The following is a 14,923-nucleotide window of genomic DNA, read 5'->3' on the forward strand; positions in this document are numbered from 1 at the left end:
GAGTAACACCATATGCACTTGTCCATTCTTTCTGTGTCAGTGTGTAGAAGTCTAATGGCATTTTCATACTCTGAGATAGGGCTTACAACCTTGGGCTTTATAGTTTTTAAACTGCATTAAGTACAGAACCTCCTGCTACTCACTGTTGCGATCAGGTGATACAAGAGCAATATAATGTGGCGTAGTTTTGGTTTAAGCCCAATTTCACAACGTAGCATAAATTTTAAGGGGAAGTAGCCCTTCCCTAGTGTAATCAGATGCTGTGACCCAGATCTTATAGGTATGTGACATGGCATACCAGTAGCAGCAAGCTCTGTGAGCATTCATGGTTAGGGAAGTATTTAATATTCAGCCCTTCCCTTGGCATGATGAAAAGTCTGATGTGTGGCCAGGTGCAGTGGCTTGCGCCTATAATCCCAGCACTTTGGGAGGCTGAGGTGGATGGATCATGAGGTCAGGAGTTTTTAAGACCAGCCTGACCAACATGGTGAAACCCCATCTTGTATTTTGTACTAAAAATACGAAATTTAGCCAGGCGTGGTGGTAGGTGCCTGTAATTCCAGCTACTCAGGAGGCTGAGGCAGGAGAATCGCTTGAACCCGGGAGGCGGAGGCGGCAGTGAACCTAGATCGCACCACTGCACTGCAGCCTGGGTGACAGAGCAAGATGCTGTCTCAAAAAAAAAAAAAAAAAGAAAGAAAGAAAAGAGAAGTCTGGCATGTTTGCTATATTTTTTTTAAAAAAGATATCCCTTATCAAAATATAAAAGTTCTTTTTATTCCTAGTTTATTGATTCTTTATGATCAATAGATTTTAAAAATTTTATCATGCTTTTCCTGCCATTATGGAAACAATCGTGATTTTTCTTCATTATTATAATATTGTTTAATTTTTAATCTGTTCATATTATTTTCCAGTTTTGTAGTACTTTGAGAAACTTGGATTCTTACATTTATAAAAATAGGTTATAGATGGGGTGAAGGCTTAAATATAACCCCAAGTTTTCATTCAGTTAAAGCTAAACATAAGAAAAATACAATCTTTTGATAGGAAAAATGTTTTGAAGGAAATGTTTTGATGGAAAATATTGTTAGTTTTTTTTGTAGATAAGATGTCTATTTTTTTTTTAAGTTACACTTTAGGTTCTGGGGTACACGTGCAGATCATGCAGGATCATTGGATAGGTACATACATGGCAATGTGATTTGCTGCCTCCATCCCCCCATCACCTATATCTGGCATTTCTCCTCAGGTTATCCCTCCCCAACCTCCCCACCCCTGCTGTCCCTCCCCTAGCTCCCCCTAACAGACCCCACTGTGTGATGCTCCCTTTCTGTGTCCACGTGTTCTCATTGTTCAACACCTACCCATGAGTGAGAACATGTGGTGTTTGATTTTCTGTTCTTGTGTCAGTTTACTGAGAATGATAGTTTCCAGATTCATCCATGTCCCTACAAAGGACACAAACTCATCGTTTTTTTATGGCAGCATAGTATTCCATGGTGTATATGTGCCACATTTTTCTTGTCCAGTCTATCATCGATGGGCATTTGGGTTGGTTCCAGGTCTTTGCTATTGTAAACAGTGCCACAATGAACATACGTATTCATGTAACTTTATAATAGAACGATTTATAATCCTTTGGATATATACCCAGTAATGGGATTGCTGGGTCAAATGGAATTTCTATTTCTAGGTCCTTGAGGAATCACCACACTGTCTTCCACCATGGTTGAACTAATTTACACTCCCACCAACAGTATAAAAGTGTTTCTGTATCTCTGCATCCTCTCCAGCATCTGTTGTCTCCAGATTTTTTAATGATCGCTATTCTAACTGGCGTGAGATGGTATCTAAATGTGGTTTTGATTTGCATTTCTCTAATGACCAGTCGTGATGAGCATTTTTTCATGTTTGTTGACCTCATATATGTCTTCTTTTGAAAAGTGTGTCTGTTCAAATCCTTTGCCCACTTTTGAATGGGTTTGTTTGTTTTTTTCTTGTAAATCTGTTTTAGTTCTTTGTAGATTCTGGATATTAGCCCTTTGTCAGCTGGGTAGATTGCAAAAATTTTTTCCCGTTCTGTTGGTTGCCGGTTCACTCTAATGCTTGTTTCTTTTGCTGTACAGAAGCTCTAGAGTTTAATTAGATCCCATTTGTCTGTTTTAGCTTTTGTTGCCAGTGCTCTTGGTGTTTTAGTCATGAAGTCCTTGCCTATGCCTGTGTCCTGAATGGTTTTGCCTAGGTTTTCTTCTAAGATTTTTATGGTGTTAGGTCTTATGTTTGATAGTTTTTACAACAAAAATTTAACATCTTTTATAGTTAAAAACACGTAAAGTTAGACAAAAATAGTTTGGGAGAAAAATATTTGCTAAACATATGTTTGCTACTCACGGAGGACAGTATCCAAATATATTAAGAACTCCTACAAATCAGGAGAAAAGATATCCTGATAGATAAATTGGGATTAACAGCTCCAGATGAGGAAATGCACATGCCAATAAACAAAAAGAAGCACTACCTCACTAGTGATTAGAGAAATGCAAACTGAAACAAGATGACATTAGTTCTTCATCTATCAGGTTGGCAAAATTTTAAATATTTTGTAGCATCTAATGTTAGCTAGAACATGGGTATTCTCATACCACATTGCTGAGAGTATAAATTGGTAGAGATACTTTGTAAGGTAATTTCTTAGTGTCTATTAAGAAGTAAATATAGCCAGGTGCAGTGGTGCACACCTATAGTTCCAGCAACTGGAGAAGCTGAAGTGGAAGGTTTCCAAGAGGCCAGGAATTCCAGACTAGCCTGGCCAACATAGCAAGACCCTGTCTCTAAAATTTTTTTTAAGTTAGCCAGGTGTGGTGGTGAGCACCTGTAGTCCCAGCTACTTGGGAGGCTAAGGTGGGAATATCATTGGAGGCCTTTGAGGCTGCAGTGAGCTGTGATCCCGCCTGTAAATTGCTACTGCACTCTAGCCTGAGTGACATAGTGAGACCTGACTCTAAAAAAATGTAAACCTGTACAGTGTTTGTGATCCAGCAGTTTCTACCCTGCATATCTGCTGCAGAGAATCCCTTGAACACTTTCACAAGGAAACATATACTGAGATTTCAATTCAGTATTACTTATACTATCGAAATATTGAGAGATGTCTTAAGCATCCATTGAATTAAAGATTGGACAAAATGTTTAATTGTATTATGGGATGTCATAAAATATTAAATCAGGATTTAATTGTTTCATGAAAAAAAAACAAGGTGAAGTAAATATTCAGCCAACACTCTCTCTGTAAAAGAAAAAACTGCACACTGAATATAGTTTCTCTCTGTGTGTATATGTGAATGGTGGGAGATAAATACTTTTTTAAAGATCTGGAAAGATAAATAACAAATTCTTATTATAATGGTTATCTTTAAGGAGCAGGGAGTAGAGGACTGCGTTGGAGAATGTCAAAGAGAACTGTCTCTGTTCTAAATTTCAAAAGAGGAATTTTAATTTAAAAATTTAAAGGTGAATATTGTGCAATTAAAATATTTATTCAGAAACAAGTATATATTTTCATTTAATGTTAACAGAATGATTTTTGTAGTAACTGTCCAACTGGATATTGGAAAGCATTTTAGGACTATTGAGAACTGAGCCTTCTCGTAGTTACTTGAATAGTATTTTTCTTTTTTCTTTCTTTTTTTTTTTTTTTTATTTTGAGACAGAGTCTCGCATTGTAACCGAGGCTGGAGTGCAGTGGTGTCATCTCAACTCACTGCAGCCTCCACCTTATGGGTTCCAGCGATTCTTCTGCCTCAGCCTCCTGGGTAGCTGGGATTACAGGCATGAGCCACCACGCCTGGCTAATTTTTGTATTTTCAGTAGAGATGGGGTTTCATCATGTTGGCTAGTCTGGTCTCGAACTCCTGACTTCAGATGATCCACCCGCTTCAGCCTCCCAAAGTGCTAGGATTACAAGCGTGAACCACTGTGCCCAGCTGAATCATATTTTTTAATGTAGTAGAATTTATGATGGGTTAATATTAAAGTATAGGAATTATATGTAATTTATAAACTGCTGTTAAAATGGAAGAGTTTTGTAGTACTGTTAGAATGTTGGCTAATAACCGTGGTTCTAATTAATCATAGTTTGTTGATTGGAATTGAAAGAAGTTACTTTTGGTGCCACTTATAGATAGGAAGGAAAAGACTCATATTTAGGTTGCTATAAATACTTATTTAAAAAATTTTTTTCCTGTAAGTTATTGGGGTAAAGGTGGTATTTGGTTACATGAATAAGTTCTTTAGTGGTGATTTGTCAGATGTTGGTGCACCCATCACCTGAACAGTATACACTGCACCCTATTCGAAGCCTTTTATCCTTCACCCCCTTCCCACTCTTTCACCCAAGTCCCCCAAATCCATTGTATCATGCTTAGGCCTTTGCATCCTCATAGCTTAGCTCCCAATTTAAGCAAGAACAAACAATGTTTGGTTTTCCTGAGTTACTTCACTTAGAATCTAACAGTCTCCAGTCTCATCTAGGTGGCTGTGAATGCCATTAATTCATTCTTTTTTATAGCTGAGTAGTATTCAGTCATGTAAATATACCACAGTTTCCTTATTCACTTGTTGATCCTTGGGCATTTGGGTTGGTTCCACGACTTTGCAATTGCAAATTGTGCTGCTGTGAACATGCACGTGCAAGTATCTTTTTTTGTGTAATGACTTCTTTTCCTGTGGGTAGATACCAAGTAGTGGGATTGCTGGATCAAATGGCAGTTCTACTTTTAGTTCTTTAAGGAAACTCCACACTGTTTTCCATTGTGATTGTATTAGTTTACATTCCCACCAGCAGTATAGAAGTATTCCCTGTTCACTGCATCCACCCCAACATCTACTGTTTTGGGTTTTTTTAATTAGTTTTTTGATTATGGCCATTCTTGCAGAAGTAAGGTGGTATCCCACTGTGGTTTTGATTTGCATTTCCCTGATCATTAGTGTCATGATAAGCACTTTCTTCATATGTTTTTTGGCCATTTGTATATCTTTTGAGAATTGTCTATGCATTTCCTTAGCCCACTTTTTGATGGAATTGTTTTTTTCCTACTGATCTGTTAGTTTGTTGTAGATTCTGGTTATTAGTCTTTTGTCGGATGTATAGATCATGAAGGTTTTCTTCCACTCAGGGTTGTCTGTTTCCTCTGCTGACTATTCCTTTTGCCATGCAAAAGCTCTTTAGTTTAATTTAAGTCCCAACTATTTAATGTCTGTTTTTATTGCATTTGCTTTTGGGTTCTTGAACATGAAATCCTTGCCTAAGCCAATGTGTAGAAGGGTTTTTCCATTGTTATCTTCTAGAATTTTTATAGTTTCAGGTCTTAGATTTAAGTCCTTAATCCATCTTGAGTTGATTGTTGTATAAGGTGAGAGATGACGATCCAGTTTCATTCTCCGGCATGTGGCTAGTCAATTATCCCAGCACCATTAGTTGAAAAGGGTGTCCTTCCTCCACTTCTTGTTTTTGTTTGCTTTGTCAAAGATCAGTTGGCTGTAAGTATTTGGGTTTATTTCTGGATTCTCTGTTCTGTTCCATTGGTCTGTGTTACTGTTTTTATATTACTACCATGCTGTTTGGTGTATGACCTTAGAGTATAATTTGAAATCAGGTAATGTGGTGCCTCCAAATTTATTCTTTTTGCTTAGTCTTGCTTTGGCTATGTGGGCTCCTTTTTGGTTCCATATGAATTTTAGAATTGTTTTTTCTAATGCTGTAAAGAATGATGGTTGGTATTTCGATGGTGGTATTTTGATGGTTTTGATGGGGATTGCATTGAATTTGTAAATTGCTTTTGGCAGTATGGTCATTTTCGCAGTATTGATTCTACCCATTCTTGAGGATGAGATGTGTTTCATTTGTTTGTGTCATGTATGATTTCTTTCAGCAGTGTTTTCTAGTTTTCCTTGTAGAGGTCTTAAACCTCCTTGGTTAGATATGTTCCTAAGTATTTTTTTTTTCCCCAGGCTGTTGTAAAAGGGGTTGAGTTCTTGATTTGGTTCTCCTCTTGGTTGCTGTTGGTGTATAGAAGAGCTACTGATCTGTGAACATTAATTTTGTATCCAGAAACTTTGCTGAATTCTTTTATCAGTTCTAGGAGCTTTCTGTAGGAATCTTTAGGATTTTCAAGGAAAATGATCATATCGTCAGCAAACAGTGAGTTTGACTTCCTCTTTACCAATTTGGATGCCCTTTATTACTTTCTCTTCTCGGATTGCTCTGGCTAGGACTTGTAGCACTGTGTTGATTAGAAGTAGTGAAAGTGTGCATCTTTGGCTTGTTCCAGTTCTCGGGGGAATGCTTTCAACCTTTTCTTGTTCGGTATAATGCCAGCTGTGGGTTTGTCATATATGGTTTTTTTTACCTTAAGGTACATCCCCTATATGCCAGTTTTGCTGAGGGTTTTAATCATAAAGGAATGCTGGATTTTGTCAAATGCTTTTTCAGCATCCATTGAAATGATGATGTGATTTTTGTTTTTAATTCTGTTTACGTGGTGTATCACATTTATTGACTTGCGTATGTTAAACAATCCCTGCATCCCTGGTATGAAACCCACTTTATCATGGTGGATTATTTTTTTGATGTGCCCTTGAATTTGGTTAGCTAATTTTTTTTGAGGATTTTTGTGTCTGTGTTCATCAGGGATATTGGTCTGTACTTTTATTTTTTTTGTCATGTCCTTCCTGGTTTTAGTTTTAGGGTGATACTGGCTTCTTAGAATGATTTAGGGAGGATTCACTCTCTATCTTTTGAAATAGTTTCAATAGGATTGATACCAGTTGTTCTTTGAATGTCTGATAGAATTCAGCTTTGAGTTTGTCTGGTTCTAGACTTTTTGCTGTTGTTGTTAGCAACTTGTTTATTATCATTTCAGTCTCACTGCTTGTTATTGGTCTTTTCAGAGTTTCTGTTTCATTCTGGTTTAATCTAGGAGTGTTTGTGTATTTCCAGGAATTTATCGTGAATCACCTCTAGATTTTCTAGTTTGTGTATATAAAGGTATTAATTAGCCTTGAACATCTTTTGTATTTCTGTAGTATTGGTTGTACTGTCTCCTGCTTCATTTTTAATTGAGCTTACTTGGACCTTATCTCTTCTTGGTTAATCTTGCTAATGATCTATCAATTTTGTTTATCTTCAAAGAACCAGCTTTTTGTTTCATTTATCTGTTGTATTTTTGTTGTTGTTGTTTCAGTTTCAGAGCACAATATAGTTGTGCTCTGATCTTGGTTATTTCTTTTCTGTTGCTGAGTTTAGATTCGGTTTGTTCTTGTTTTTCTAGTTCCTGGAGGTGTGACCTTAAATGGTCTATTTGTGCTCTTTCAGACTTTTTGATGTAGGCATTGAATAGTATGAATTTTCCTTTTAGCACCTTTTTTTTGCTGTATCTCAGAGGTTTTTATACACTACTGTTGTTCAGTTCAAACAGTTTTTAAATTTATATCTTGATTTCATTGATAACCCAATAATCATTCAGGAGCAGATTTTAATTTCCATATATTTGCATGATGTTGAAGGTTCCTTTTGGAGTTGATTTCTAGTTTTTTTTTTTTTTTTTTTTGAGACGGAGTTTCGCTCTTGTAACCCAGGCTGGAGTGCACTGGCGCGATCTCGGCTCACCACAACCTCCGCCTCCTGGGTTCAGGCAATTCTCCTGCCTCAGCCTCCTGAGTAGCTGGGATTACAGGCACGAGCCACCATGCCCAGCTAATTTTTTGTATTTTTAGTAGAGACGGAGTTTCACCATGTTGACCAGGATGGCCTCGATCTCTCGACCTCGTGATCCACCCGCCTCGGCCTCCCAAAGTGCTGGGATTACAGGCTTGAGCCACCGCGCCCGGCAATTTCTAGTTTTATTGTACTGTGGTCTGAGAGAGTACTTGATATAAATTTGATTTTCTTAAATTTATTGAGACTTGTTTTGTGGCCTATCATATGGTTTATCTTGGAGAAAGTTCCATGTGCTGATGAATAGAATGTATATTCTGCAGTTGTTGGGTAGAATGTTCTGTAAATATCTGTTAAGTTTATTTGTTCTAGGGTATAATTTAAGTCCGTCGTTTCTTTGTTGACCTTTTGTCTTGATGACCTGTCTAGTGCTGTCAGTGGAGTATTGAAGTCCCCACTATTACTGAGTTGCCATCTAATTTGTTAGGTCTAGTAGTAATTGTTTTATAAATTTTGGAGATTCAGTGTTAGGTGCATATGTATTTAGGATTGTGATACTTTCCTGTTGGACTAGTGCTTTTATCATTATGTAAGTGTCCCTCTTTGTCTTTTTAAACTGCTTTTACTTTTAAGTCTGTTTTGTCTGATACAATAGCTTCTCCTGCTCATTTTTGATGTCTATTTGCATGGAATACCTTTTTCCACCCCTTTACCTTAAGTTTATGTCAATCCTTTTGTGTTAGATGAGTCTTTTGAAGACAGCAGACTTGGTTGGTAGATTCTTACCCATTCTGTCATTCCGTATCTTTTTTTCTTTTGAGACAGAGTCTCGCTCTTTCGCCAAACACCAGGCTGGAGTGCAGTGGTGAGATCTCAGCTCACTGCAACTTCCGCCTCCCAACTTCAAGCAATTCTCCTGCCTCAGCCTCCTGAGTAGCTGCGACTACAGGCGTGCGCCACCATGCCCAGCTGATTTTTATATTTTAGTAGAGATGGGTTTCACTGTATTGGCCAGAATGTTCTGGATCTCTTGACCTCATGATCCACTCACCTTAGCCTCCCAAAGTGCTGGGATTACAGGTGTGAGCCACCACGCCCGGCCCATTCTGTATCTTTTAAGTGGAGCATTTAGGCCATTTACATTCAATGTTATTACTGAGATGTGAGGTACTATTCTAGTCATCATGCTAGTTATTGCCTGAATACCTTTTTTTAAAAAAATTGTGTTACTGTTTCATGGGCCCTGTGAGATTTTTTTTTCTTTAAGGAGGTTCTATTTTGGTGTATTTCAAGGTTTTGTTTCAAGATTTAGGACTCCTTTTAGCAGTTCTTGTAGTGCTGGCTTGGTGGTGGTGAATTCTCTCAGCATCTGTTTGTCTGAAAAAGACTTTATCTTTCCTTCATTTATGAAGCTTAGTTTGACTGGATACAAAATTATTGGCTGATAGTTTTTTTGTTTACAAAGGCTATTGATAGGACCCCAATCCCTTCTAGCCTGTAGGGTTTCTGCTGAGAAATCTGCTGTTAATCTGGTAGGTTTTCCTTTATAGCTTACCTGATGCTTGTGCCTCATAGCTCTTAAGATGCTTTCCTTCATCTTGACTTTAGATAACCTGATGACTATATACCTAGTTGATGATCTTTTTGTGATGAATTTCTGGGTGTTCTTTGAGCTTCTTGTATTTGGATGTCTAGCAAGGCCAGAGAAGTTTTCCTTGATTATTCCTTCAAATAAGTTTTCCAGACTTTTAGATTTCTCTTCTTCCTTGGGAACACAAGTTATTCTTAGGTTGGGTCATATCTCACGATTTGTGTGCCTCATAATTATTTTGTCAAAACATTGTATTTTAAATATTATAATGTGGCAACACTGGTAATCATATTTTCCCTTTCCCTATCCCATAGGTTTGTTATTTTTGTTGTTAGTGACCTTCCTGGACTATTTCTTTAATCTTTATTTTGTATTTTATATCAAAACAAGATACAAAACAAAGATTACAGAAGTCTTTGTTTGATTGACTGAGTCACCAGTAACGATATGACAGATTTTCTTAAATGCTTTAAACTAGTATATCTCCTATCATTTTCCAAGGGATGCTGTGTATGTTGGGGCATGCTTTCCATGTCATGGTAGTTCACAGCTCTGCCTTAGCCTTCACTTCCTGCTTTGTGCAGAGCCTCAGAGTTAAGTACAGATTAGAGAGTGGAGCTCTATCAGGTCTTTAGTGGGTATTTGCTTAGCCCTCCACTTGCACATGACCTTTTATATTTCCAGAAATATTTTAGAAATTTTAAAAGTCCTCTAAGGACATCTTATTTCCCAAATTTTCCTTTTAAGTTTTTTGGCTAGGCTCTTGTTTGCCCCTGCTAAAATTGCTGCTTCTGGCAGCTGCAAGATTAACCAAATACTACTGGTTTGTTTGAACAAACCCTCTGGGCATAGGGCTTTTCACACTGAATGAGCTCTGAGTCAGGTGGAATAAAGATTAGCCTGTGAATGGGGCTTTTCTAGGGAACACCAGCATTAGACAGGTCACAGTGACAGTTCTCTGGGGATGAGGTTTTGGCGCAGAGCTGCTTTTGCAGCTGGGCTGCTGGCATTCAGTTACTGTGGTTCTGAGGCTGCTGGTTTCCAAGGCTTCTATGGAACCAGGAAGAGGTACATGGAAATTGAGAATGAGGCAGGTTAAAACACCAGAAAGCTCACCATTCTTACCAAGATTCAGCTATTTTTCTTAAATAGATGTTGAGGATTTTTGCAAATCTTTGATTAACTTTTTAGAGTTCTGAAAAAGTTGATTTTGACAATTTTGCCAGTATTCTAACTGCTTAGTGGAGAAATGAATTTTCATAAATCCCTCATCTACCATTCCGGAAGTACTTCTCAATCTGCCTGTGCTTTTAATCCTTATGCATATTGCCTCTCTAATTGATATCTAAATAATGGCCTGTAAATACTTACTGACAGCCATGAAAGTCCCCTGTTTGATTTCATTGAGAGCTGCTTGCGAAATAAACATGAAATGGTTATTTATGAAGCTGCTTCAGCTATCATCCATCTTCCTAACTGCACTGCAAGAGAGTTGGCACCTGCTGTTTCAGGTTTGTTTTATATTTGATGGTTGGCTTTTGTTTTTGTTCTTAAGTTTTTGCTTTAAGTTTCATAGGTCTGCAGAATAGGTTGTTTTTTGAAGTTAGCTCTGGGTGTATACAGCCTTTGCATTCTGACAGCTTATATGTAGACAGTTTATTTTACTTGTTCCTTACTTTATTACTTCTTTTTAAAATGTTTCTATTTCTCTATATAAAACTTTTGAAAGAATTTTATTTATATGTGTGTCATTTATTTTACTTTTATTATTTTTTTTAAAAAGTTTTTATTTCCCCATATGAAACTTTTGAAAACATTTTATAGTTTTCCTTGGTGTTTAAAAAGCCCATTTGTTTTCAGAACTGTCAATATTTTCACCACTTAAGTTCAGGCATTAATGGGCATGCTAATTTTTTTGAAAAAGAGAAAACTTTGTTTCCTATTAAAGTTTTTATAACTGACTTAAAGTGCTTTTTCTATTTTGATGTTACATTTTTCATGTAAATTTTTGATACTCTGATAAAATTTTTTTATGCAAGTTTTGAATGTGATTAATTATGTACTATATTTTCAGTTATGTGGTATGTGATGAAATGAGGAATATTCACAGTATAATAAGTAATATTTACTATATCTATATATCCATTTCTATATTTTAGTTCTTCAACTTTTCTGTAGTTCTCCTAAGCCAGGAGTATTCACGGTATATATATGTAATTATATATATATATTATTACTCTTTTTTAGTTCTTCAACTTTTCTGTAGTTCTCCTAAGCCAGCCTTGAGATATGCAGCTGTGAGGACCTTGAACAAGGTAGGTGTTCCTTTGCTAACATATTGACTTCTATCAGTATTTAATTGAGAACCATTAAATGTGAAAAATTTGGTTTTCTCTTCAAGGTTAATATATATGATTTATGGGCTTCACCTCTACAACATTTCACTTGTATTTGTGGCCTTGGATATGTCCCTTTTTATTATTATTTAGATGAAGATTATAACTCATTTCTGACTTCTAAGTACTTTATGTTCAAGAGCCACACTGTCCAAGATGGTGGCTATTTTAATTTAAATTAATTAAAATAAAAATTTCAGTTCCTCAGTCATAGGAGTCACACTTCTTGTACTCACAGCCACATGTGGTTAGTGGCTATGGACAGTGCAGATACTGAACATTTCCATCACTGAAGAAAGTTCTCTTGCACAGTGCTTGTCTACAGCAGCACTGTCCAATAGAAACCCAATGTTAAACTCATATATAATTTTAAATTTTATAATAACCACATTAAAATTTGTAAGGTAAAATTAATTTTAATAGTATATCTTATCATAATACATATGTCATCTCAACACATAATAGATATTTTGACATATCTTAAGTTTTTGACATACAGTATATTTATATTTACAGCATACTCAGTTTGGAGCAGCCACCTTTCAAATACGTAGTAGTTCACATGTTGCAGTTGGCTACCTTATTAGGCAGTGTAGATTTGGAGGATATAATACAGAAACACAGAATAAATTAAATAAGCATAAAAATTTTAAATGAAAGTTAAATGTAGTAGAAGACTTGTCATAGGCAATACATAATTATAAATTAGGTGCGTAAACAGTTGAAGAAAAGAGAAGTTTAGAGCAGCCATGGAAGAAACCTTTATAGAACAACAGTTTAAATTGTGTGTTTTTATTTATTTATTTTTTTGGAGACAGTCTCACCATATCTCTCAGGCTGAAGTGCAATGGTGCAATCTTAGCTCGCTGTACCCTCTGCCTCCCAGGGTCAAGCGATTCTCATGCCTCAGCCTTCCAAGTAGCAGGGATCATAGGCACCTGCCACCATGCCCAGCTAATTTTTGTATTTCTAGTAGAGACAGAGTTTCGCCATGTTGACCAGGCTGATCTCGAACTCCTGACCTCAGGTGATCCGCCCATCTTGGCTTCCCAAAGTGCTGGGATTACAGGCCTGAGCCACGTGCCTGGCCTAAAGTGTTGAGTTGTTACAGGTTCACAATCCCTCATCTATACTCTTGGGGCCAGATGTGTCTCAGAATTTGCTTTTAGATAAATTTTAGCAAGGTTATATCATGCTGTCTTTTATTTACGAACCCTAGTGGGCTTGGGGCAGCGTCCCACCATTAAAACACATTAACATTTTTGCACAAAACACATGACTCTTCTTGTCAGGTGGTATAAATTAAAGAGTCACATTAGTTTGTATCATGTTTTGCTGTTAAATGAATTTTCATCCGAATGCTTTGCTTTCCAGAATGTTTTCAGATTTTCCAAATTATGGGTAAGGGATTCTATACCAATATTGGGATAGGCAAAGAGGTGGAACAACATCAACAAAAACAAGGAAGCAGGAGAATGGCAGACCACGTAGTAACCATAGATAATGCAGTTTGGCTGGAGTTTGCGTATTTAAATGTGGAAGTCTTTTCTAAGTGATAAGATATTAAGTCTTTGTCAAGCACCGTCTACTATACTAGATCCTCCTGTTCTCTGTGCTCCTAACATCTAGTAGAGTAGACATACATGAACACATGCACTATAAGGAAATACAGGCCAATTATGTATATATATATTTTTTGAGACAGTCTGTCTCACTCTGTCACCCAGGCTGGAGTGCAGTGGCGCAGTCTTGGCTTACTGCAATCTCCACCTCCCAGGTTCAAGCAGTTCTCCTGCTTCACTCTCCTGAGTAGCTGGGATTACAGGTATCTGCCACCATGCCCAGCTAATTTTTGTATTTTTAGTAGACACAGGGCTTCACCATGTTGGCCAGGGTCTAGAACTCCTAGCCTCAAGTGATCCAATCACCTCAGCCTCCCAAAGTGCTGGGATTATAGGCGTGAGCCACTGCACCTGACCAGGCCAATTATAATTTTTTAAAAAATGGTAACGTTAGAAAGGTTATAGGAACCTAACAAAAGAGAGTATGATGCTATACTCTGGGAGTTGATCATTTATGAAAAGATAGACCTTGTTAAGTGGAATCATTCTTTTCGAAACAATTACTTTTCACCTATCCTGTCCTCTTTGGATTGCCACTTACCTCAATTAAAATTTAAGTTCTAGCCTTTATCAAAAGCAATTTGCCTAATTTTTTTTCTTGCCCTTCTACAAGGTGGCAATGAAGCACCCCTCTGCTGTTACTGCGTGCAATCTGGACTTAGAAAACTTAATCACAGACTCAAACAGAAGCATTGCTACCCTAGCCATTACTACACTCCTCAAAACAGGAAGTGAGAGCAGTGTGGACAGGCTCATGAAGCAGATATCTTCTTTTGTGTCTGAAATCTCAGATGAGTTCAAGGTAAGAGTTTAAACATGATCATGTTTTTTCCCAGGCTCTAGGCTGCCTGTCTATTTTCTTAACAGTGTCATTTGAGAAGCAGAAGTTTTAATTTTTATGAAGTCTGATTTATCATTTTTTCTTTCATAGTTATTGCTGTCCCTAAGAATCCTTTATCTACTTCCAAGTCATAAAGATATTTCTTCATGTTTTTGTCTAAATGCTTTAAGGTTTTAGCTTTTACACTTTAGACAATGATCCAACTTGAATTACTGTTTGTGTGGTAAGTTCAGTGTTTTTTCCATACCGGTATCTACTTTATTTCACCATAATTTGTTGGAAAGACTTCCTTTCCCTATTGGAGTGCTTTGGCACCTTTATCTACGAAGCAAATAGCCATATAATTTTAGGTATATTTTTGGGCTTCACATCACGTCACTAAACTGTTTGTCAATCCAGTACCAGTACCACACTAATATTGATTAATGTAGCATTATGGTACCTCTTAAATGTCAAGTAGTGTGGCCTTCCAACTTTTTCTTTTTTAATATTCTGGTTCCTTTGCATTTCCTATGGAACGTAGGACCAGTTTATCAATTTCTACTAAACAAAGTCTTACAGGATTATGACTAGGATTGTGTTGAATCTATAAATCAATTTGGAGAGAACTGACATCTTAACATTATTTTTCTATTTCATGAATATGGTATATCTCTCCCTTTATTTAGATCTTCTTTAATTTTTCTGAGCAGTGTTTTGTAGTGTTTACTTGCAGAACAGGGTTGAATAGAACTGGTGAGAGTATGTCAGAGATGA

The 14,923-nt window shown here is 36.9% G+C and overlaps 1 protein-coding gene across 1 annotated transcript in view; it reads left to right on the forward strand.

The window, feature by feature from the left end:
- Window positions 1-14,923, forward strand: part of COPG2 (COPI coat complex subunit gamma 2) — a 140,702-nt gene that overhangs the window by 70,256 nt on the left and 55,523 nt on the right. Inside the window, exons 10-12 of the mRNA XM_003920989.4 lie at window positions 10,686-10,819; window positions 11,556-11,623; window positions 13,940-14,128. Coding sequence (XP_003921038.1) covers window positions 10,686-10,819; window positions 11,556-11,623; window positions 13,940-14,128 — 391 coding nt within the window. The remainder of the gene's footprint in view (window positions 1-10,685; window positions 10,820-11,555; window positions 11,624-13,939; window positions 14,129-14,923) is intronic.

This window comes from Saimiri boliviensis, chromosome 10 (assembly GCF_048565385.1).
Source record: "Saimiri boliviensis isolate mSaiBol1 chromosome 10, mSaiBol1.pri, whole genome shotgun sequence".
In the NCBI taxonomy this organism is placed as follows: domain Eukaryota; kingdom Metazoa; phylum Chordata; class Mammalia; order Primates; family Cebidae; genus Saimiri; species Saimiri boliviensis.